A 24,909-nucleotide genomic window follows, 5' to 3' on the forward strand; every position below is an offset into this window, starting at 1 on the left:
GTACCTAAAGGGGTGTGTGTGTGTGTGTGTTTAGACATTGGGTACCTAACAAACAAGCAGGCAAGCTAGGGAAGCTTCACCCAGGGAGGAAAGGATATCAGAAAGGGACTGGAGGCCTAGGAGCTGAGCTGTGAATGGAGGCGGTCTCTAGACTCTGGTGCTAGTTAAAGAGCACCACTCCCACCCCCCCTCAGCTTTCCCTCTGTCAGGACGTAAGCGAAAAAAGGGAAAATGGCCTAGAAGGGAACATTAGCTCCAGGGTGAGGCGATGGAGCAAGGAGGAGTCATTTCCTGAGGCCTGTTTGGCAGGGCTTCATTAGGCTTCTCTGTTCTTTCTTCCAGGTTTAAAACCCCCCTCCAAGTTCACCGCCGTCATCCATGCGGTGACTCCCCTGGTCTCTCAGTCCCAGCCAGTGTTGAAGCTTCTCGTGGCTGCAGCCAAGTCCCAGTACTGTGCGCAGGTGAGTGAGGTGAGGGGTTCCGGAGCAGCACCTGGCTCCTCTGACTCGGTGGTCCAGAAGCTCAGGGGTCCAGAAGCTCGGTGATCCAGAAGCTCGGTGCTAGTTCGCTGTTGTCTCCTCCCCACCCCACCCCCGGAGCCTGTCTCATGCCACCTCTGTCACCCCGCCCACGCGGATCCCGCCCTGTGAAGTCTGATCCCTCACCTCAGCGGTCCTTGGAAATGAAACATGGCCGGAAAATCGGGCGTGTGGCAGGCGTGTGAGGTTCAAATAGAGAGAGACGCCCCCTGCTCTTTCAGGAATACAAACACGCAGTTTTGTTTTTTTAAATGCCAAAGTGATAACGTGGCATCCACGGGGCCGTTGACAGGCTCCTGAAAGCCCAGCTTCCATCGAAGGAACAGACCTGGTGGACTTGCCAGGAGGCAGCAACGTGTCTCTCACAGCAACCGCTTTGGCTAATTATAAAACCGGGAGCAGAAGATTCTATCTCTGGGAACCATCACCCCCCCTCCCCCGCACCCCACCAGCCCCACTCCCGCACTCTCCAGCGGCTCTCCGATCTGTGCATTCGTTTCCAAGAGGCGGTTTAGTCAACTCATGGCAATGTACACATGTTGGAACCAAAGGCCTTTATTGGAAATGCTGGAATCTCCTAAAATCAGCTGCCATTCTCGGGATTCCAAAGCATGAGCTCATGGGCTTCTGTCTGGAATTCTCCTGTCTGGCCTGGGGTAGCACGGACCTGGCACAGGCTCAGTATACATTTTACTGCATTGGACCCCGTCACAAATCATGAAACTTTAGGAAAATGCTCCTTAAGAACCCTGAATTGTTTTCAGCTTCCCTATGCCCCCCCCACCCCGATGCAGTTATTTTTGTTTGTTTGTTTAAGGTCTCTCTAAAATTTGAAGCAGTTCGTTTCTGAAGGCTGTGTACGAGTGGATGCACTACGGTTTCATGTCTGCCATCCTGCCTGGCTGAGCTCTCCGTGTTCCCTCTCGTTGTCTACGAGAAGAGCTTTGGGTTGGAGGCCGACGTGAATCCAATTGTGCCAAGCCTTCTAATGATGACCCCCCTCTCCCGTTCAGATCATCGTTCTGTGGAATTGTGACAAGCCCTTACCGGCCAAACACCGCTGGCCTGCCACAGCTGTGCCTGTCATTGTCATCGAAGGAGAAAGCAAGGTAGGACGCGGGAGGAAGGGCCTCTGTGGAAGGCAGCTTAGCTCGGTTTCCCTGGGGGCCGCTTTGGAGGTTGGTCTTAGCTGTTTCTCTTCGGCTCGTAGGAGTTGCTAGCCACAAACACTAGTCTCCAGAATGATCCCTTTCTCGGAATGTCTCAGCCGTAGGCTTTCAAAGTAGGAAAACCTTGGCTCCTTCCCTTTCACTCCTTAGCAGCCCCGTGACCTTGTGCATATGACCTAACCTCTCAGAGCTGCTTTTTTCTCATCTCCACAATGGACATCGTCCTACACACCTCGTAGGGTGGCTGTTAAGATCAGTAGAATTCAGGGCCTGGCAGCAGTCCCTGCCATCGAGTTAATTACGGCTTCTCGTAGGTTTTCGGAGTCTATCAATCTTGGAAGGGAATAGGTAGCTTCTTCCAACGAATGGTGGATTTGAACCAACGACTTTGTGGTTAGCAGACAAGCCTAACCCAGTGTGCCAATGCCATAATCCCTCCAGGATAAAGATGAGCATGAGGCAAAGAGATGACAAGGGTCGTGGTGAACGAGTTTTGCTTAGTGGGTTCATCCGAGTTCATTGTCTTTTTCAGAATAATGGGTTCTTTCCCACATTCAACCTCCAAACAGAATATGTTCACCCTAATTTTTCTCTGGTGTCTCCATCGCAGCCTCCCAGGGGGGCTTCCAAGCCGGGCTCTGTTTCCATCCTCCAATCCATTTCATGCCGACTAAAATGATCTTCCTAACCATTAGGTGGGCTTTCAGGGACTCCGTTTGCTATGGGCATTGGAGGCTGGGCACAGCCTGGCCTAGCTAGACTTCCCTCTCATCGCTCTCCCCACAGACCCAAGCCTCAGGCTAAGGTGCGTCCCCGCTGTTCACTGAGCTGCATTATGTCCATTTGTTGATTCGATTTACATTAAGTCTTGGGGAGCCCTTCATCTCTTTCTCAAAACCTCCCTCTTCTTTACTTGCTTGTTTACGTATCATTCCATCCTTCACGCATCAGCCACTGTTTGTGGTAACACGTGCGCTTACTTCTGCTTATTGCTTTTCCTCGGTCTTGTCGATTATCAAGCAGCCCTCACTAATGAGACCAGGAGTGGTGAAGCAATGAGAGATAGTCACACGAAGCCCCGTAGCTTGGAGCCCTGCCTACTGTACTGCATGGCACATAGAGCCCCCACCTTCCCGGGGCTGAGCCACACAGCTGCTTGGTGAACAGTTCGTGGGCAAGCGCAGGGTTAGAATAATCACCTGCCTCCTGGCATTTACCTCGGTACCTTCATCTCATCAGAGACATGGTTTTATGAACACGAGACAGATACCCCCACACACCACCACCACCACCGCCACAAAGAAACACTTATAAATCTGGTTGTCTGTCTCCTTAGTAGAATAGGCTATAACTTTCTTAAATAAGCAACCCAGGAAAACGCAAGCGGAATGTCTCCCATGCTCATGCATTCCGTTTTTGGAAGATCGCTAAAGCAAAGTTTGAGAGTACTTCAACAGGTTCACAGAAAAATTGAATAAAAATATAATGGAATCTTTCACAAACTTTTTGAAATCTTCCCCAACTCCCCACCCCATACAACCCTCCTGCTCACATTTGGAAGTGGTTGGAAGCTCAGGAAAAGGCAGTGGATCCTGTTACTATCAGCAGTTGGGCAGATGATGGGGTGCTTCCTCCACCTTCCCCATTTTAAAACCTCCCTGCCTAGCCTTGGATTGCAAAATGGATGTGTGCACTGTTTCAGCTGTGAGGTTCTGTTTTGAATTCATAAGACTTGTCTCTCTGCAGTCCTCCCCTGTAGGCTTTACAAAGCAAAGGTCGGGGCACTGCTAAGCTGATGGGCCCTGAACCCATCCCTGGACATGTAAACAGCATCAGGAGAATCCTTCAGGCTGAGGTTTCAGAGTGCTGAGCATGAGGGGTTGGCTATGGCTTTGTGTTTTATTTCCCTTTGAAAGTCTGAGAAAGGGGAACCCAAAAACCAGACCCAGTAGACAGCTCCTGGAGCCTCCTGGAAGTGGGTTCTACTGGCTCTGTTCATCCTTGAGCATGCAAAGCCGCCTCTCAACTTCATAGGCATGCACCTATTCTGGGGAGGTGCTGATGGACGGCTGGGTCCTTGATGTCAGCGTAGACTGGGCTGCTGGGAGTCAAAATGGGCTCGGCGTCAGTGAGAGCCATGTGCAGTTGGTTCCTTCGTCGGGCAGGCGTAGATGTCCCTTTGCCCCTTTCTTTGTCTCATCTTTGAGTGCTTCATTCCTTGGTCTTCGGGTCTTTTCTCATTGTTGCCCAGTTGTAACCCAGAGGGTGTGTCATAACCATTCATCAGTCCCTTTCAGAGTCACAGTGCCAGCCCTGCCCCACTGCCCTTGTGAATTCTTTTCTAGCCACCGAACTTGCCCCCAAAGAATCCCACCATCTGGGCTGCGATCCTGGGTTTGCCTGGAACAAGATGTTCCGTCTCCCTGTACCCCAGTTTCCTCGCCTATGAAACGGGGCTGTTGCAGAGATGACGTGACAGGAGATCCAAAGAGGGTTCCTGGCCGATCATCTGTGTTCAGATATGTTAGTTCTGTCCATGACTTGTCCAGCACCCAGTGTTAAGCTGTGCCTGTCACAGCGCAGTGCCAGCTTCCTCCCCAGCATCAAGTGTTCCAGTTTGGGGGATCCCCTTGCCACCCTCTCACACACAGGCGACTCACTGAGCTCTCCTCCAGAATTGCCCCGACTCTACACACATGCCACCTTCGTAATTTTCCTGAATCAGGCACCGCATGTGATGCTCTTTACTTGATTTTCTTTGAATTAGCTTACCTTTTATTTATTTTTAATCATTTTATTGGGGGCTCTTACAGCTCTTATAACAATCCATACATCCATTGTTTCGAGCATATTTGTACATGGGTTGCCATCATCCTTTCTAAACTCTCTTTACTTGAGCCCTTAATCTAAGCTCCTCGTCCCCACCCCTCCTTCATGAACCTTTGATAATTTATAAATTATTTTCATATCTTACACTAACCACTGTTTCCCTTCTCCCATGTTTCTGTGTTCATCCCCCTGGGGGCGTGGCGGTTATACATCGATCATTGTGATCAGTTTCCCCCTTCTCCCCCCACCTCATGATATCACAACTCCTGTTATTGTTCCTGAAGGATTTATCTGTCCTGCATTCCATGTGTCGAGGACTATTATCTGTACCAGTGTACAGGCTCTGTTCTAGCCAGATTTGTAAGGTAGAATTGGGTTCATGATAGTGGAGGGGGGTTGGGGACAAAGAAGCATTAAAGAACTAGATCAGTGGTTCTCAATCTTGCTAATGATCTCCCCCCACCATAAAATTATTTTCGTTGGTACTTCATAACGTAATTTTGCTATTTTTATGATTCATGTGACCACTGTGGAAGGGTTGTTACACCCCCAAAGGCGTCTTGACCCACAGGTTGAGAACCGCTGAATTAGAGGAATGTTCTATGTTCCATTTGTGCTGTACTTCTCCCTGACTGCCTCGTCCCTTCCTTGTGACCCTTCTGTGAGGGGATGTCCAATTGCCTACAGATGAGCTTTGGGTCTGTCTTACTCCATCTACTTCTTTCCCCTCATTTGCATTGGTATGATTGTTTATTCTGGGTTTTCTGATGCTTGATCCCATCAACACCTCATGATCACACAGGCTGGGGTGCTTCTTCCCTGTGGACTTTGTTGCCTCCCAACTAGATGGTTGCTTGTTTAACTTCAAGTCTTTAAGACCCCAGATGCTATATCTTTTGATAGACTGGGCTACTGGGAGTCAAAATAGATTTGGCAGCAGTAGGAGCTGTGTGAACTTAGGGGTTCCTACAGCTCTTAGAACAATCTGTACATCTATTGTGTTTGGTATATGATCCAGGCACCACTAGTTTTCTTCACCATATTTGCTTATGCACCCATTTATCTACTACAGTCATCTTGTCGGGAAGGTGAGCAACACAGAATGCCGGGTTATTAAAACAAAGTATTCTTGCATTGAGGAAGTACTTGAGTGGAGGCCCAGTGTCGGTCTGATACCTTATTATTTGACATATATGTACCTAGAACTATGCCCCTATCGTTATAAATATATTGACACCTGTATGTGACTGTATTTAGACCATTATAAATGTCCTTTGCTTCCTAGTTCTTTCCTCTATTTCCTTTTTACTTCTTTACCACTATCATGTTCAACTTCCATTTGGCTCCCAGTTATTCCTCTGGGCCACATTGCACTTAATCAAGCCCCCCAGGCATCCTATGCCCTCCTCACCATTGAGTTTAGATCACTTGTTTGTGCCTGGGCTTGTTGGCTTCCCCCTTAATTTCCCTCATCTCCCCCTCTCCCATGTCCTTCCGGAACTGTTGGTCTGTTGTTGTTTTCTCCTAGGGATTGTTTACCCTGCCTATCTTATCTAGATAGACATGAAGAAACAAAACAAAAGACAACGCCCCCCCCCAAAAAAAAAAGAAAAAGAAAAGCCTATAAATAGTTCCATGGCTATCTGTTGACTTCTGTGTCTTTTCTGGTCAAGTCTGATGGGGTCCATGCCCTGTCCTCGAAGTCTATTTTTGGGATTCTTTGGGGACTTCATTGTTTTTGCTTCCCTTGCTGCTCTGTTGCACACCCTTAGTGTTTCACCTCAGTGTGGTGGGGTCAGTTAGGGCACAATTCCCACACTGCGTCTCCAGTGTTGTCCCCCATATGGGTCAGTGAGGAGATGCCGTGTCTCATGGTGGGGCTGGCCCTATGATTGTCTCTGTGCATTGGTTGCTCCGAGCAGGAATATCATCCTCAGACTTGGTGGGCCAGGTTGCATTTCTGTCTGTCTCTCCCTCTCACTCCCTTCCTCCCTCTTAGTTTGCTTCTATGTGTTCTGAGCAGACATGCTCCTCTCCCTGAGCTGTAACTTCAGTGTGCTGCCCTCTGTAGTTCATTCTTCTCAGGAGGGTGTCGACATAGTCGGGATAGGGGCCAACCCCATAACCTCTCTGTTGGTTCTCTGCTTCATGCCGGTATGTTGGATTCATGTCTTAGCACACCAGGTTAAAGTAGCCTCTCTCCCTCTCCTGTGGAGACATAAACAACACCCTCCCCTTGGGTGGTTAGTGCCTTGTTCCCCTGTCACCCATGTCCCTTTTTTTTCTTCTCTCTTCCTTATATTTAGCACCTTTAGCAATACCTTATAGCAACTAAACCAATGTGTTTGCATAGGGTTGTGTATATTTCCTAATATGTGCTGAAAGTGATGTGTAACTAGTGGGATGTGTACAGCTCTCCTCTCTTTCAGTCTTGCCTTTGGTGTATGTCCCACACTCAGAATCCCTACTCCATCCATTGTGCTCTCCCTCTCTCTCTCTCTCTCTCGGGACTTCAGTATGCTGGCCTCTTCCATGCCTTTGTACCCAGGGCCCCCACTGCCTTTTGTGCCCGTTTCCACCTCACGTCAGCAGAGCCCTACCCACAGAACTCCTGTTCCAGGTCACTTCTTTGGTGACGTCTTCATCTGCTCTTCTCAGAACCATAGTTGTTCCGTTTTCTGAGTCCTGGCATTTCTCCCAGCAGCCAAGCATAGGTCATCTGCTTCTTGGTCAGCTCTTCAGACTGTGACCTCTCTGAGATAGAGAAGAAAGATGTACGCTTTGCCTTCCTTTTGACCAGGAAGGGACCTGGCCGAGAGTAAAACAAACAACAACCCAGCAAACTTCTAGTAAAATGGGACTCCTATGTGCCAGAGTTGACCTGGGTGCTCCACGGGGGGTTCAGCCCCCAGGCCTTTCGTCTGAAGGACTTAAACCTCAAACTCTTTGGAGAGCAGCTGAGCCCATGGAGCTGTGTGAGCCACCAGCGGTGGCTGGCACACAGGAGGTCCCCAGTAATTGTTCAACACATGAACCTACACCATCCGAAAATGGTGGTCTCTTGATGTTGAGGGGAGACACGGTCAGGGAGCGTTTTCTTAGGGAATTTTCCGGAACACGAGATATATTCACGTGCCTCTTTTCCCCACCCACTCCCCTGCTGCCCCCACCTGCTGTCCACTCCCCCTCCAGGTAATGAGCAGCCGCTTCCTGCCCTATGACAACATCGTCACGGACGCCGTTCTCAGCCTCGACGAGGACACGGTGCTCTCCACCACGGAGGTAAGGTCTGAGCAGCAGGTGGGCTCTGCCCCTGCCCCTGCCCCTGCCCCTGCCCCTGCCCCTGCATGCCTCTGGGTTAGCTGCAAAGCAGTTTTAAAAACTTCCTGTGGCATGGGTTTGCATCACCCCAGCCTGCTGCTGGTGTCCTAGCTCTGTGCTTCCCCCTGGCTCCCTGATGGGGGCTGTCTCCCCTTTGTTTCCTCTGCTAATGGGCTCAATTGCATGGCCACACCTTACCTTTCCACTCCCACCTGTCCGCTTTCTGTTGTTGGTGGTTCAATTGCGCCGGTGTACAGAATCAAGGTTTGGGGGTAAGGTGGGGAAGGGGGGCTGTTGATCATTCTCTTTTCAGCATGCTGTCCACCCCTGTGCAGTTGTCACTCAGCACCGATGGGGGCGCACCGGTGGCCTCTGTTCCCAGTGCGCTCTTCTTGGGTCTCAAAGCAGCCGCAGGATTGGTTCGAGTGCTCATGTCTTTCACCCACTCAAGAGCCCATGGTTTCACTGTCAGGCTGTATTGCCAGCTGTCCAGGGGTCTGTGCCCAAAGCTGGTTCCACGAAGAATGTGAGAGATGGGGAAGAGAGATGACTGGGGCAGCAAACCAGTATCTGCAACCTGGATGACTATTGATCTCTGGGACCTTCCTAGAAGCCATGGAGGGGGCCCAAGACAGTCCCATAAAAACATCATCTGTGGGAAATACATTATTAATGGGAGCCTCTGAAGAGTTTGGAGACTTCACCTCCCTAACCCTTTCCCCCACCTTTCTTTTTTCCCTTTTTATCCATAAGCGTGTTCCTATTAACTTGGGCCTCAGCATGTACCAGCCAGCATACCCTTCCCTGGGAGCCAGGCTGACGCTGACCGTCTGGGCCCCATGGAGCCAGGACTCAGTATTGAGTGAGGCTAGGCGTCTCTGTCTCTTTCTGGAAATGCTTGGCTGCTTCCAGTGTCCCTGAGGACCTGGGCCTCACCTTGAGCAATGTGCTGTCTGAGTCGCTGAAGCGCTCAGGTTCCTGGTGAAAGAGTCATTGGGACTGTGCTTGCTGTGGGGACGAACGCTGGAACCCACCGGCACTTGTGCCTTACAGCATGTCGGGGGAGAGCGGAGATGCGCTTAGTGTTCCGACGGCAGTGTACTGGTGTGCAGTGTTCCTGCTTTCTGGCACCCGGAAGCGTGCTCAGGCACCAAGTGTTGATTGACAGTTATCTCTGGCCTGCTCCCCTTGCCAAGTGCTTGGGCTACCCAATTCCGTCCTGTTGGAATCCTGGCAGGAAACAGAATTCAAATAGTATGATTCAAATCCTGCCATTGGGATGACTCGTGACGGTGGGAGGCAAACTTGAAAATGAGAACAACCACCCACTGGAGCCCCATTGAGTCCGACTCCTAGCAGCCCTACAGGACAGCATAGAACTTGACGGGAGGGCGGTCACGTCTGTCGCTCTTGGAGCAGCTGGTAGCTTCGAGCTGCCAGCCTTCTGCTTAGCCGCTCAGGGCTGGAGTCCCTCTGGCCAGGGCTCCTGAGTGTGCTTCAGGGGACTCACCAAAGATAGGGAGACATCAGGAAACTGCCCCAACGTCTGGGCCTGGAGGAGCAGCGCCAAGGATATAGTGTTGGCAACATCCCTGGGGGCTGGGTGTGGGGAGAAGAACTGCCCTTCAAGATCACGGAAGGAGGGGGGCACGGCAAGGTCCACCTGGCCCGGTGGTGTAGCACATAGCCTTCCAACTTCCAAGTCAGGAAGCGTGGAGCGTGGAATTTGGAAACAGAGATTGAAAGCAATACTTTTGCATGACAGGGCACCTTGATACATATGGTCAAAGCCAACAGCATACACCTCAACCATTATCTAGGGCACAGCCTGGTATGCCACTTCCTCTTACCTTCTTTGGCACAAGACAAAGAGTCTCACTCAAGGAATTTTTCCCCTCTATCCTCTGGTGAAAATAACTTTCCGAGTCTGGGGTACTTCCTTGTGCTGGCTAATTTAGTTTCACAAACAGTGGTTTCAAGCATCCATTGCATGTTGGGAGGAGCATGTGTTACATGTGAAGTAATTAGAAGTTAACGTGGGTTGAGAATGATATGTAAATCCGCCAAGCTGGCAGCCCGGTGTGCGTCTGTCTGCTTGCTGGTTGTGTTGCCTGCAATGGTTCCGGACCAGGGATTCTCCTCTCCATTTGCTCGCTCGCTCTCTCTCTCTCTCTCTCTCTCTCTCTCTCTCTCTCTCTCTTAGGTATTGGTTCGTTTATTGCCCCCTCAAAGGCATCTTCGCATGTTTAAATGTCTCCCTATAGTATTAAGAATAGACTTTTAAACAGAATCCTAGAAAAAGATACTAGATAGAGTTGGTGTATAGTTATTTACATTTATCCGCTTGCTCCAGAGCCTCCAAAGAAAACGGGTGTTGGTTTTTCAGAGAAAAGTCTGACCTTTGCCTCCTTTGATGTGCTAATGATCTGTGAGAAAGCAGAGCTATCCCATGGATCATAGTTTTATCTGAATGTACTTTTGAATCCTTTTAAAAGGACTCGGACAGCTCTGCTAAAGCAAGAACCGCGAGCGATGGAAACACCCCCCTGGGTTCTAGAGCAGTTGCCAGGCCTGTTTCCTTGTCAAAGGTGAATGGAACACAGGGACGTTTGCTGCCGGCCACGTGGCTTCTTTGAGGGCGATGATACTCCACGCTCTGGTCATCGGCAGGGCCATGAGTCTTCACCTCCAGAGACAGTGAGCGGGTCGTCACTGCCCTGTTGTTTTCTGGGAAAGGCTGCCCACTCTCTTCCGGTCTTTTAGCTTTCTGTTGCCTGCTTGCCACCAAGTTTTCTTCACTTAAGTCGCTCCCCCTGTGCTGCGTCCTCCCCCTACTCCAGAAGTGATAGTTTGGGGGAACAGGCGAGTGTTATCATGCCTTTCTTATCTTGGGATAGGGCATTAGATCTTCCACAAATATATGAATTTATGGCCATTAGCTGAAATAGCAAATTTTATTTAATGTAAACATCAATTTCTAATGAACCCCTCCCCAAATCGGCAATAACAACAACAACACAACCCTACGACCATCGAATTTACTGCAGCTCACAGCGACCCTGCAGTGAGTCCCCCAGGCTGCAGGTCTGGGTGTGAGCATCCCATGGTCCAAAATGGGTGAGCACCCACCGCATTATAAATATTCCATGGATGTAATCATCGTGACTGCTGGTATTGCTTTTGACTTCGTGTTTATTGATCACTTACCAAAGTATTATTGAAAATCAGAAGTGAGCTCACATGTCTGAAGACAGATCATGAGCTACTGATACGTGTTCCTAAGTAACAGGCTCAGCAGGGCCTGCTCTGTGGTGCTCTGAGCACTTGAACGTCAGTGAGCTGCATTTCCGCTGCAAGAGTCCTGCGGCTTTGCTTGGCCTTGCCCCCACTTACTCCTGGTGATTTTCTCTGTAGATGATTCCTGCAAGGTGCTTCTTCAAACCTGAGAGGCCTGAAGTAGTTTTCGCTTTGTCATGTCTGCTCCATCTTCCTGTTATAACCTGTGCTCTTTTGAGAGAAAATCTTTTCTCTTGTGCTTAAGAGGCTGCTTTAATTTTAGTCACTTTTATTTTTGTCTCTTTGGCTTTGAGGTTGTGCTAGTCCGGGTAGACGAGAGAAACAAATCCATAGAAACGCATATGTGAATAAGAAAGAGGTTTATATATAAGAGCTGTTAAATATTGAGGAAATATCCCAGTTCAGATCAAGTCCATAAGTCCAGTATAAGCCCATATGTCCAATACCAATCAATAAATCCTCTTCAAACTTACAAAACACATGCAATTGATACCGAATGCAGGACGATCACAGGCCAGTGGGTGGAAAGCCTTGTGGATCCAGTGGTGGTCTAAGTATCTCAACACTGGCAGGGGTCTCCACGTGGCTTCTCCAGCGCCCAGAGCTGCATCAGGATAGGTCCATGCAGCTTCTCCTTAGGAAGTCAGCAGCAAGAGAGTATTTCCCTCCTCCAAGAAGGAATGCCAGAATTCTCAAGAGAAGGCCACGCCCACACAGAGGCCTCATTGGCTATGATCTGATTGACAAGCCAGACCCCACCCCTTCACTCTTAATCCTCAAATTGACAAATTATTATATGATCACCACAGAGGTACACTGGTTCTGAAGTGCACTGTGCTTCCCACGACGTGTACACAGCACAGCTGCCCTGCTTATAAAGCAGCTGTGTCTGTGGCTCCCGGGAATCAGTACTCAGGGACACCTTTTTGGGGTGTGGGGGAAAGAGAAGCAGCTTCGGGGATATGCTTTGTCACTGGAACAGACTGGGTTTCGAAAGGACTGTTCAGCGTGTGTGTGTGTGTGTGTGTGTGTGTGTGTGTGTGTCCTTCCATTCCACACTAATCTGAAGTTTCTTCCCCAGAAAACATTAAAGTATGCATCATTATGGGGCAAAATGTCAAGCAGTCAGTTTAATTTGCTGATGAACACATGCAATTAATGTTTCCCAACAGTCCCTGGGTTTTGCATTAGGAATTAGCCGGGGAGGTGATGTTTTGTTGACATTTGCTAACGCTGTTGATTGCGTGTTTGGCTTGTGCTCCGCCTGCAGGTGGATTTTGCCTTCACGGTGTGGCAGAGCTTCCCTGAGAGGATCGTGGGGTACCCGGCGCGAAGCCACTTCTGGGATAACTCGAAGGAACGCTGGGGGTACACATCCAAATGGACGAATGACTACTCCATGGTTTTGACGGGAGCTGCTATTTACCACAAGTGAGAAAACGGGGCTGTCTCCTCCCTTGGCATCATAGCTTGTTGCCCTCATTAGTGGTCAACAAGTCGATTCTGACTCATGGCGTCCCCAGTTGGGTTTGTAGGGCTTTCTTGGCTATAATCTTAATGCAGTTTATAAGCACTTGGCTCTTAACCAAAAGGTTGGCAGTTCAAACCCACCAGTCACTGTCGGGGAGAAAGATGAGGCTGTCGACTTCAGTAACTATTTAGAGCCTTGAGAAGCCAATGGAGTCATTTACTCTGAGCTACAGTGCTGGCTGCTGTCAGTCAGAATCAACTCAATGGTGATAGGTTGGTGGGATTTGATTTTTTTCATTTTTTAAAAATGGTAACAGTGTTTTGACATAAAATGCACATATCATATAATTCAGTGGTTCAAACATACTAAAAAAGAGTTGTCCAAGCATCCTCAAAATAATTTTAGAACATTTTCTTCTTTTTTTTGTTATTATTAGCTTCCCATTTCCCCCCAACCTCCCCTGCCATACCCCACAGAAACTATCAGTCCAATTACCTTCTATAGATTTTCCTCTCCTGGGTTTGACATAAAGAAAAACATACAGGGGAAAAAACAGTAGCAGAATAAAATGAAGAAAAACCTCAATCAAGAAAATAATAAAAACTAAAATAAATTTTAAATGGGCCAAAAGGGAGAACAAATGAGACAGCGTTACATTTTAACCTAGCTACCTCGACGGTAGTCTATTTTTCAATGCACTCTGTCTGATGGCAAAGCTGCTCATGACCTTGACCAAGGGGGCTTAGTTTAATCTTCAGGAGAGCAGCTCACCAGGCCTTGGCTTGTACAGTACCTCTAGGTGGGTTGAGACCACCCAACCTCTATGCTAGTAATCGGGTAGAAACCATTTTCACCCCTGGGGCCTTTAGAGTTTAGCCAGCTCTTCATATTTATTTCTGACTGCAGGTGTTCATTTTCTTAGGTCAAATATTGTCTGTTGCATTAATAAAGATTAGTTTGTATCACTATGTCAGTTTTGGTGATATGGTAGACATGTATGCTTCTTTGAAGCCAAGTCTTTGGCGTATTGCATTTCCAGAAGAAACAGCATGAACTAATTCATCTGGAAACCAGAGGATGGGATGTCTTGGATACCTGAATATTTAGATACACTACAAATGTAAATAGTCAATTGTGTACCCAACAGGAATTGTTCTAGATAATTGGACTTCAAAACTGAATAAAATGAAAAGGATCCTCACTTATTTGGATCTTATATTCCAATAAGGGAAAAACACAATATACCTAACAATTATATAGTATGTTAGAAGGGCAATCACGGGGGCAGAACAGATGGTTACTGTGCTCGACTGCTGATTAAAAGGTTGGAGGTTTGAGCCCCTCTCCCCTAGAGACATCTCGGAGGAAAAGCTGGCCCTCTACTTCTAAAGTACCAGCCACGAAGACCTTACATTGCATAACTCTGTGGCACACTTGGGATATCATGAGTTGGATTGGAGGGCAAAGATTATTGCTGTTTTGTTGTGCTTTTTATATTGGAAAGAGGTCAGCGGTTCCCTGGGGATAGAGGGGGAACTTTCTACTCTCAGCAAGAGTTGCCATCTTAGAAACCCACAGGGGCAGTTCTGTCCTGCCCTGTAGAGTCGCCATGAGTCACTGGCAGTGAGTGGACGTGACAGCAGCATAGCAACAGCAGCAGCAGATAAAGCGGAGCTGGTTCAGAGACCAGGAGTGCCTACAGCAGGCTGCGGGGGCACAGGTTAGAGTATGGGCCAAGTGGTCCCCATTGAGTAGGTGAGATCTGAGCAGAGACTTGAAGGCCGCGAGTGAATTAGCTAAGAGAGTATCCGTGAAACGAGTGTGCTGCCATGGGGCCAACCTGGAGTAAGTGCCTCGAGTCAGGGAGGTGGGAAACATGGCGACGACCAGTGTAACTAGAATGGAGAGAGCAGAAAGGTTACGGAAACACCAATACAGGACCTTGTGATCCATTGTGGGGACTTTACCCTGAGTGATGTGAGAGCCAAAGCAGGAGAGCGATCAGAGCAGAGACCTTTGGCTTTGGATTCCGCTGACCCCTGGCTGCTGTGTTGACAGCCAACTCTAAGCAGGGAGACCTATTTGCAGGTTGGTGACATTCTCAAGGCAAGAAAGGACGTGAGTAAGGGAGGCAATAAGTAGTGGTCAGATTGTGAGCGTGTTTTGAAGGTGATGCCATCCCACTGTCCTGGAGGATGGGATGTAGCATTCAATGACTGAGGTTTCTTGACTGGAGAGGTGAAGGATGAAGTGCTTATCAACAAAGATGTGAGGGACTGAGGGGAAAGTAAAAGTGCTGGCAGGAAGTGCAGGCATTCTGTCTTGGGTGACAAGGCATGCAAAAGAGGACTGGGAAAAATCCAGAGACAAAAATGATGGGACTGGGTTCCCATTTCCAAGCCAGTGAGAGCAGAAGACTAGCACATTCAACTCAATCATTGGTGGAAATCACCACTCTTGTGCTGACGGAGGGCAAACTTGCTAATCTTAATCTAGGTTTGTTTGTTTGTTTGTTTTAAATAAAGAATAGAATATCTTGCTGTCTTGGGATAATGTTCAAAATGCACACAGGATAAATATTTGGGCTAATTGAATCTTGCTCTGAAGAATTTACCTTTTGAGCATGCACTGTTCCTGCCTCCTGGTCCTCTCAGTGAATCTAATTCATTCAAGTAATTCTCTTTGCTCTAAGTGTATGGTACATGTGTCTGAAGGAAAAACAGTTGGGGGAGAAACCGTGCACATTAACTAAGAGCGCCCTAGCACAACGGGCCACCAGTGTTTCCTTGAACTCTGGGATAATAATAAGTAGGATCCTGATTAAGCCAATAATTAAAAATGCCAAGCAACTTTGTCATGGAGTATAGATCCGTGCGTAAGTAAGTTATTTTGTTGGCAGAAATGCCAAATTTCTCTTTATAATGGACTATCCTGGCACTGGAATTAGAATGTGCGAGAAATTTCTTCTTAGTTTTAAGCACTCTGCTGGTATCTTTGTACCTTATTTGTGCATATGTAATGTGGAGTACCTACTTCTTAAGTTTGCTGTGAAGATGAGCTGAAACATTGTTATGTAAAGCACTTGAACATTTTTGGCACACAATGAACACTATGTAAGTTACAGCTATATTCTCCTTCATCCTCTTCTTCATCCATGATGTGTAGGGATTAGAAACAAAAGGGTATGTGCTGTCTGTTAAAGATGACCACTTGACATGGGCAGTGATGACCCCCCATGAAATGTGTCTTTGGTTTTTGTAGATATTATCACTACCTGTACACCCATTACCTGCCAGCCAGCCTAAAGAACATGGTCGACCAGCTGGCCAATTGTGAGGACATTCTCATGAATTTCCTGGTGTCTGCTGTGACAAAATTGCCTCCAATCAAAGTGACCCAGAAGAAACAGTATAAGGAGACAATGATGGGACAGGTAAACTTAAAGAAACCCCCGCCCATTTTTGCTCGCTGGTGGTTAAATGCCCACCTGAGGTCATTAGGATCCAGGGCTCCTCAGGGATGTCACATGGAAGCATGTGGACGTATCGGTTGGCCCACAGGTCATTGGGAAGATATAAGTCAAGGGTGTCTCTGTGTCAATAAAATAAAGCTCTCATGTACCCTCCAAAGTAGTATGAGAACGGCATATCTTCCCCAGGGTTAAAGATCTACAGAGGATTTGTGCAAGTTCATTGTAGGTGTTTTATTTAACAACTTGCTAGCTTTCTTCCACATAGCTCACTGGTGTTTTTCTCGTGAGTTGGGTGAAAATCGTGGTGGTTGACCAGGAGTCACAGTACTCAAACGTTTGGTCAGTATAGAACCACCATTTATCAGCAGTAGGCTGAGGGATCACATTCTCAAATTCGGTTGGCTCATCGTCAAAATGGAAATGGTGACAGCTCCCGCACAAGGTTGAGATTTTATAGATATTTTATTTAGATTTTTATAGATTTGATGTTATATATAAGCTTTTAGGAAATTATTGAATCGAGTCACAAAATGTTAGCACTAAAGCCACTTCATAGGAAATATAACCCAACTCTCTCATTTTACAAGTAAAAAAACCCAACAACTATGGCTCAGTGAGTATAAGCTATTGATTGCTAGAAATTGCACAGAAAGTTGGAGACAGAGCTTGGAATTGAATTCTTAGTACTGTTCATTCCACTGCCTGTTCTTTTACACAAGAGGGTCCGGATACCGCGTCCATCTGGATACACCGAAGCTCATCACTGCCTCCTTCATCTTGCCAGAGCTCCGTGCAATAAGCAAACAAAACCCTAAGTAAGATCGTGCAGACCTGAACCAGTTAAATCCTCGTGTCAAGAGAACCCAGCCCAACACAGCTGCTAACCCAAAGCTTAGGGGTCAAGTCCGCCCAGGGGTACCTTGAAGGAAAGGCCATACACTTCTGAAAAATCAACCACTAGGAGCCCCGTGGAGCTCAGTTCTGACTCCAGCACACACGGGGGCTCCATGAACCCGACTCGATTCAGTGGCGACTTGTGCTTATTGTCCTAGCAGGCATTCAAAGCCGGATGCAAGCAGTGCTTTTGCATCCAACACACTGATGGTTTCCACTTCACAAAACTTAGTAGCAGCAACAAGAATAATCCCTCCCCCACCCCCAATGACAGGATTTTCAATGGATAAAATGAAGTCAGTTACTCCACATGTACTGAGCATGCGCAATTCATCAGCAGTCCTTGTGGTTAAAAGGTCGGCTTCTACCCTCAAGGTCAGCCCCTCCAGCCACTCTGAGGGAGAGAGATGGTGGCAGTCTGCTTCTGTGAAGATTTCCCGCCTCAGAAACCCCGTTCTTCTCTGTCCCATTGGGGCCTACATGTCGGAATCGATTCACTGGCACCGGGTTTGGTTTTCATGGGGACCGTGGATCGGGCTCTGTGCCAAGCAGTGGATATGAAAACGGGCCGTTCAAAGTGAGCTTGGAGCCTAGTGCGCAATTCTAGTTTCCTCCCCCTACTCGAGGAGCTGGTCAGAGGATGGTGAGGAGTTTTGACCTTGATAACTGAAAGACAGTTCAAGATGTGTAAGATGTACCGAGTGTCTACGACAAGGCCAAGCCTTGTCATGTGGGCAGTTCCTTTAGGGCCATCACGTTTCCTTGAGTCCAAACAGAGTGCTCCCAGCAGCAATGATCAAGGACGGAGCCTTTCTTGGGCTGCCGCTCTCCAGCCTTGGAATCATTTTCACTTCCCCGAGCCTTCCTCCCCGTCTGTGAGATGGTGGCACTGTTATGTGGCTAGACCACCTTGGTGCTTGGGAGACTCACAGGAGCTCCATGGCAACCCTTCACAAGTAGTGTTTTGTTTGTTATCCTGCTGCGCAGCGTGAACTTGACATTTGTAGTCACCTTCAGCACTATGTGTTTTCAAGCATGTTGACACTTGAGATGGTTTTTAAGTGCCTCTGAGTGATTATCGCAGTAAAGATATACCTGTCTACGGGAGTATGTTTCTAACAGTGGCGGAGAAAACAAACGAATGGGAAGCACACTCACAGACTGCACACATTTATCTTAAAAGAGCTTTACAGAAGCAAATTTGGGTTTCCCCCCAATCTTGGACAAGCCACCTTTTCACTCTCATTTAATATATGTATTAAATACAACAAAAACAGCTTTAAGGTTATATATATATATTTGCTTAGTGGGTCTAATTCTGTTGACCACTCAGGCCATGCAAGCCTTCTGTTTTAAATCAGTGCCGATCATTTACACATTCTGAAGATATTTAAGCAGCGCTTGGGCAACACAGAGCAGCATCAATGGTAGCCATGTTTTCTACTGGACCAGGATCGAGCTTTATTGCATCCTGGTTAAGCAATGACTCTCCATCGGGTTGACTGATCTTCCAGTGGTAATCTTTGGGCATTTTGGCAGTGTAGGACATGCAACAACCCTTGGGTTAAGAGAAGAATGTAATTTTGATACTGAAATTAATGATCAGTATTATAGATACACACTCTCATATATCACTGAATCAATTGTGGGGTCATTTCAATGGAGAAGTTTACAAAAGGGAAAATAGGGGTTCAGATGCTATGAAACACTAGCCTTGAATGTAACATAATGGATTTTACTTTGTTCTTTACAAATGTACTTGGGGTGTGTGGGTGTATGTTTAAGGATTCATTGGGATCTTGCGGAAAGTAGAGCAATCACAGGAGAGAAAAGGGATGGGATAAATGAATGGATGGGTACATAGATTGGTGTAGTTGGTGTTTTTAAACATTAGGAAATCGTTCCAGCCAAGACTTGAAGAACCAGGCCTGTGGGTGGCGAGACTTGGGCCGGGCCAGACCACAGACTGCTGCTTGCCTATCTGCTCACCTTGGTTCTCTGCGGGGTCTCTGTCTCACGGAGCACGTCTCTGATTGCCTTCTTCATTTCTCTCCTTCTCCCCAGACGTCTCGGGCTTCCCGCTGGGCTGACCCCGACCACTTTGCCCAGCGACAGAGCTGCATGAACACGTTTGCCAGCTGGTTTGGCTACATGCCGCTGATCCACTCTCAGATGAGACTCGACCCCGTCCTCTTTAAAGACCAGGTCTCTATTCTGAGGAAGAAATACCGAGACATCGAGCGACTTTGAGGAATCCGGCTGAGGGGGCAGATCCGCCCACGTCGTGGAGCCAGATCGTGCCAAGTAGCCAAATAAACTTAGATGGACCGAATGACAAAGCAAACCAAGGCCAATGAGAACTTGACTCCTGGCTCCTGGGACTGCACGGGACTGCTCCGAACTCACCTCACCGGCTTCTGTGTCCCAAGACTAGGCTGTGTACAGTTTAATTATGGAACATTAAATAATTATTTTTGAAATGATTGCTATGCAGGTTTAAACTTTTTTAATGATCAAAACTATTAAAAACCAGAGTTCTTTCTTTAATCAAAATTGTCTTGGTTGTAAATACTTCACAGTTGCTAGTCTTCTTCCCACCAGCTTCACTGCCACCGGTCACGCCGCTTTCCCACAGGTCCGTGGAAGCCCACAACCCACGGCACATTCAGCAAAGCCACCCCAGTCAGGGCCAGGGCATAGCCTGCACAGGCTAACACAAGTTCATCGTTTGAACTTGTCCCAATTGCTTTCTCCTTTGAATTTGCAAGTCCCCTTTAACTTTGACCCCTAGCATGTTAGGGGCATGGGAGGATGGCATGTTATGACTTCTTGCTAGACATTCTTCACCGAACACTTTCTGTCTGAGATGCAGAAGTATGATTATCTTCTCCACACTAAGGCTGCTGAAGGGGAGGGGAGGTAGTGACTAGAAAATGCCAGAAAAATAGGGAAATACTCAGTTGGCACAAAGGCCCATGTAAATGATCTATCGGCCAATTATTGAGATGGAAACACCCCCAACAGGATCGCAATGGTCACTGAGTCACCAATGAGCACGTGTGGGTGTAGCTGGTGCCCAGTGTTATATGAAGAAACAAAGGAGTGAGTGTATTGGGGGGCAAGGGCAGATTCTTCATGCAACTCACTTATGTATGATGTTTGTGAAAACCAGGAGCTTCTCCACTGAAAAATGATTTATACATTCTCACCATTAAACAAGGGTCTCCATGAAGTTAACAGGGCGTGCCTCACCATCGGGAGCCTGATTCCATTTCTGGGTCAGACATGACTGTGAGCAAGAATCTAGAAAACAAAATAATCGGAAGCAAATGTGCATACTGTTTTGTTTCATTTAAATTTTTGAATCTGAAGAGAAGTGTAGTTGTGTTCCATGGAAGCCGGTAGCGTGTGAAACAGAACATTTCTATCCTGGCAACAGCCCCGGGAGCTCCTGGGTAGCTCTTACCGTTTGTAGCCTGCTTTATCAGTGCAGACTGGGAGGGGGGACCACCAGAAGTTATGTCCTATTTCCAATATAGAAGTTGGAGACCTCTGATACAGAAAGCTTTCTTGGAAGAGTCGAGAGAACGGAGAAGATAGGGCCATGATTGGGTCCCACAACCTGTCAAGCTCAATAACCAATAAGCACATTCATGGATTGCCCCTACACTCTCCGACAAGTCCAGTGTGTTTTAGAAGAAAATTTCATCACGGTTTTGTAGAGATACGTGACTTCAGGCGACTGCCTTCTATCAAGTGGAACCCATAGATCCAGCAGACTTCCATTCATCCTTTTGTGGACATCTGGGGAGAAGGTACCTCATAATGAAAGCCCTAATGGAGGACCAGGGAGTGGGTGCGTGGGGCACTAGAGACGAGTGGAGAGGCTTGCAGAGATTCATAGGCTATGCTATGGAGCCCCATGGAGACAGACAAGAACCCACACGTGCTCAGCCAGATGCTGTGATGTGAGTAATTCAATAAAGGGGGGCCTTGTAGCCTAACGGGGAAGTAAGCTTCTACGACTGTCTTCCCAATAGGACCCATTCTTAGCTCAGTCTCACACAGGTGACATTCTCCCTAAATGGATGTGATTATCTTTTAGGATTTGATGAAAAGATAATTCTTAAGTATTTACACTTGTTTCTAGAAACTGCCCAGCATAATAGGTTTCATGCCATTTAAGTTGCAGCTCTCCGTAATCTGAAGGGTTAGCCATTAATCTTCATTCATCTGGCCTTTGCATTTTGTATTTAAATTAATTTTCAGGTTTGGCAAGTTATTCTTGTATCTTCCTCCCTTTCAAAACAATGCAAGGCTTTGTTCCATGACCTGAAGCCAACTTGAAACTTGTCATCATGGAAGGGGAAGCAGCAGCGCTTAGTGAACCGGTCAGTCGGTCAGTCCCGCGAGTGGATTCGAGGGATTGCTTTGTCTGTCTTACCTGACAGAAAGCTCACATGGCAAACAAGAAGATGCTGGTAGGTGCTGTTGGGGGTCATTCCGAGTCAGGGACCCTGTGCCCAACAGAGTGGGGCACTACCCGGGCCTGCACCATCCTCGCAGTGGGAGTGTTTGAGCTCAGTGCTCCAGACCCTGTGTGGACGGTCTCCCTCTTTTCGTTTTTTGCTGACCCTCTGACTTGCCAAACATGTTGCTTTTCTCCTGGGACTGGTCCTCCTGATAGCGTGTCAAAAATTCATTAAGACAAAGTTTCACTCTCCTCCCTTCTAAGGAACCTTCTTGCTGTCCGTCTTCCAAGACAGATAGATACATTTGGGCTTCAGGCAGTACATTAATTCCAACTTTCTTTGCCAATACCGTAACTCAAATGCATCGATTCTTCTTCAGTCTTCCTTATTTGTGGTCCAGCTTTGATCGGCACATAATACGATGGATGCCAGGTGCGTCTTAGTCCTCAAAGGGACAACTTTGTTCTTTGTATTTTTCTTTGACATCCTTGTTCTTTAACACTTTTAAAGAATACTTTTGAAGCAGACCTGCTCAATGCAAGATGTCAGATCTATTTACTGTTGCTTGCATGGTTGGTTGTGCACCAAGTAAATTGAAATCCTTGACGATTTCAATGTGTTCTCTGCGTGCCATGATGATGATGATGAAGATGATGCCCGTTGGTCCAGTTTTGTTGAGGTGTCAGTCACACTGGTCTCTGGTCGTCCTCAGTTACGTACTTCAAGCCTAAGTTGCTTTCGGCAAACCATGATGTCATCTCCCTATCAAAGGTTGTTCATTGGTTTTCCTCCAATCCCGATTCCCCATTCTCCATATAGTCCTTCCTATAATTCTTCTTAGCGTCCTTGCTCAACATATGGATTAAGTAAGTCTGGTGAGACACATACCCCTGGCCTGGTGTTCGACCACACGGGTATCCCTTTATGTTACTCGAATGGCTGCCTCTTGGTCTCTGCCCAGCTCCACAGGAGCACAGCTCAAGGTTCTGCAGTTCCCATTCTTCCAAATGCGATCTGTCGTTTCTTACAATCCACAGTCAAATCAATCCCTCGGCGTAGTCCATAGAGCACAAGCAAACAGCTTCCTGGTGTTCTCTGCATCAGCCAAGAGCCATCTGATGATCTCTAGAGGAGAACAGGGTCGGGATGGTTTTCAGCCACTGGAATTGCCAAGGTTTCATGTTATGTCATTCTCCGGGCAAATCTCTTTGGGATGCTAGCTAGCGGGTTCTTTTCTCCTTTGGAATGTACAGCTGGAGACTGAACAATGGCTTGGAAATCAGCGGGATCCAACAGTGAGATGTCATTTTAATTCATTTAGGAAGCAGTTGTATTTCATGGCAGCAAGTCTACAAATCATAGCCCTCTCCCTAGGAAGTGGGGAGTATCTCTCAGTCAACTTTAATGATAATCAGGGCTTCCCAAGGGTACCAACATGTGCTGAGTTGGTAAGGAGCCAAGGGCACACGGAGTACGGTGCCAACCACATAATGAATTCCATGCAGAAACACCACAGAGGACCTGGCCGCTTAGGATTTCCACACACCATTCTTTTTCCCACTCTCCACCAGGGCAAGTGCTCTTAAAGATCAGTTTGTAAAGCTGGGTTTTCTGTACTTTCATATGAAAAGCCTTATAAATATCAAAGCAAGCTTACCAGGCATTAAGCAGCTCACCTGCTTAGAGAAAAATTTGATGGTCCTGAATTTAGATTGTAGAGCATATCCATGAACTAATCACTGGACTCATGCCACGGGAAAGGTAGACCTGCCCGGGCAGCTCAGCACACTCTTTCTTTCGGTAAAGTGTTCCAGAAGGGAGTGAAATCTCGAACCTGGGACCTTATGGGCATTTGCTCTTGAATCTCTTCTCATGGCAAACAGTGCTCAAAGAAGGATCGATCCTGTTGCGTCCTTCAATTTTTTCCTTTTGGAGTGAATTTCCCCCCGATGACAGTAGGCTATGCTAGCCATTGTTTGGTATTTCTAGGGTACTGGTGACTTGGAGAAATATTATATGGTGGCCTTTCAGAAAGGTTACTGAATCTTCATTTAATCAGGGTGAGATGAGTGAATGTTGAGAGGCCTACGTGCCGCTAAAAGCAGGATGCTTGATTTAAGAACTAATAAAATTTTAATCAAACCAGTTTAAAGGGCGGGAGTGGGGAGAAAGCAGAGAACCTTGCCAGGTTAGAATCTAAATGAGACTTTTGCTGGATGCGGCTGAATCACAAATGCGAAATCCAAGGTCAGCTTCCCAGACCTGAAGGTTTCTTATGTCCTTTTGGGTCCCTAGAGCACCAGTCTCTAAAAACTTTAAAAACAGTTATTGTCATGAACTCTAAAGAAGCAATGCCTTTAGCTTCTAAGAGTTCGTACAATCAACATGCAGCCGGTATATCCGGATCTCAGTTGCTGAATTCAGTTATCTCGTTTCTGTTCTACTTGCACAGTGAGCTATGGACAGGAACTTTTCAGATGCTTGTTGTCCTTGTATGCCAGACCTAATGAAAGAACTTGTCTTTCTCCGGGGCCCCTTTGGGGATCTGTGGGGAGAAGGGGGCATGGAGTTGTTTACAACTGAGTTCTCAGTGAACATACATTAACCAACACACTGGTCCGGAATTAGAACTTCCAAATGTAGACATCCCATTATTGATGGACTTCAGTCTCTTAAAATAAAAATATTTTAAAATGGTGGAGGTAAGCATCCTAAGAGCATAGTCCCTTCCCTCTCTCCTCGGTGATGTTGTCCAGACACTCTGGGAAAGAAAAACTGAAATCTTGACAATAAAGAAGATTCTTGGAAATGACCTCCCCTTCTTCCCCTTTCCAAAATCCAAAGACTCCATTTCTGTGGTTTTTATTTCACCGGGTCTGAGGTCGTCACTATGCTGAAGTTCCAGCCCATTCCATATCAGGAATCTAAATGAGCTTCCCCCAACTGGCACTTCTGTGGGAAGGAAAGTTGTGTCTTTTCAAGCAAGGGCAAGAGGCGCCTTGAAGAAAGCTTGACCCTTTGAGAGAACCTGGTTTCACTCTTGATTACAAAGCAAGTTAAGTTACCTGGTAAGTTTGGTAACTCTTTACCTTTGAGCCTCCCAGGCCATTTGATTTCTACAATCCTTCTCTTTTCTTCTGCAGAAAGGCATTCCTTGTGGCTGGCATTATAACTAACAGTGAGGCCATGACGTGTCCTAGTCACCGTGCAATGAACTTTATATATGTATTATTTTTAAAGATGTGTAAGCTATACGGATGGGGGGAAAGGAAGACCGGGACCCCTGGGAATACTTAGGTGACAAACTGCACAGCCACAGCAGCAAAAGAGATACTTCATATCGTAGGTGGTATGCATTTGGAACAGGGGGTTTCTAATGCACCACCAGTGCTTGTGGACTGTCGCCACTGGTCTTTTCTGAAGAGCTTTCCTCCTTTGTTGTGGA

General features: G+C 47.2%; 1 protein-coding gene across 1 annotated transcript in view; it reads left to right on the plus strand.

Annotated features, from left to right (window-relative positions):
* The window catches only part of EXT1 (exostosin glycosyltransferase 1), a 300,832-nt gene extending 281,287 nt beyond the window's left edge, over positions 1 to 19,545 (plus strand). Inside the window, exons 6-11 of the mRNA XM_075549340.1 lie at positions 343 to 461; positions 1,553 to 1,648; positions 7,730 to 7,819; positions 12,426 to 12,586; positions 15,888 to 16,059; positions 19,057 to 19,545. Coding sequence (XP_075405455.1) covers positions 343 to 461; positions 1,553 to 1,648; positions 7,730 to 7,819; positions 12,426 to 12,586; positions 15,888 to 16,059; positions 19,057 to 19,242 — 824 coding nt within the window. The 3' untranslated portion in view covers positions 19,243 to 19,545. The remainder of the gene's footprint in view (positions 1 to 342; positions 462 to 1,552; positions 1,649 to 7,729; positions 7,820 to 12,425; positions 12,587 to 15,887; positions 16,060 to 19,056) is intronic.
* Positions 19,546 to 24,909: the final 5,364 nt, after the last annotated feature.

Source organism: Tenrec ecaudatus, chromosome 5, assembly GCF_050624435.1.
Source record: "Tenrec ecaudatus isolate mTenEca1 chromosome 5, mTenEca1.hap1, whole genome shotgun sequence".
NCBI lineage: Eukaryota > Metazoa > Chordata > Mammalia > Afrosoricida > Tenrecidae > Tenrec > Tenrec ecaudatus.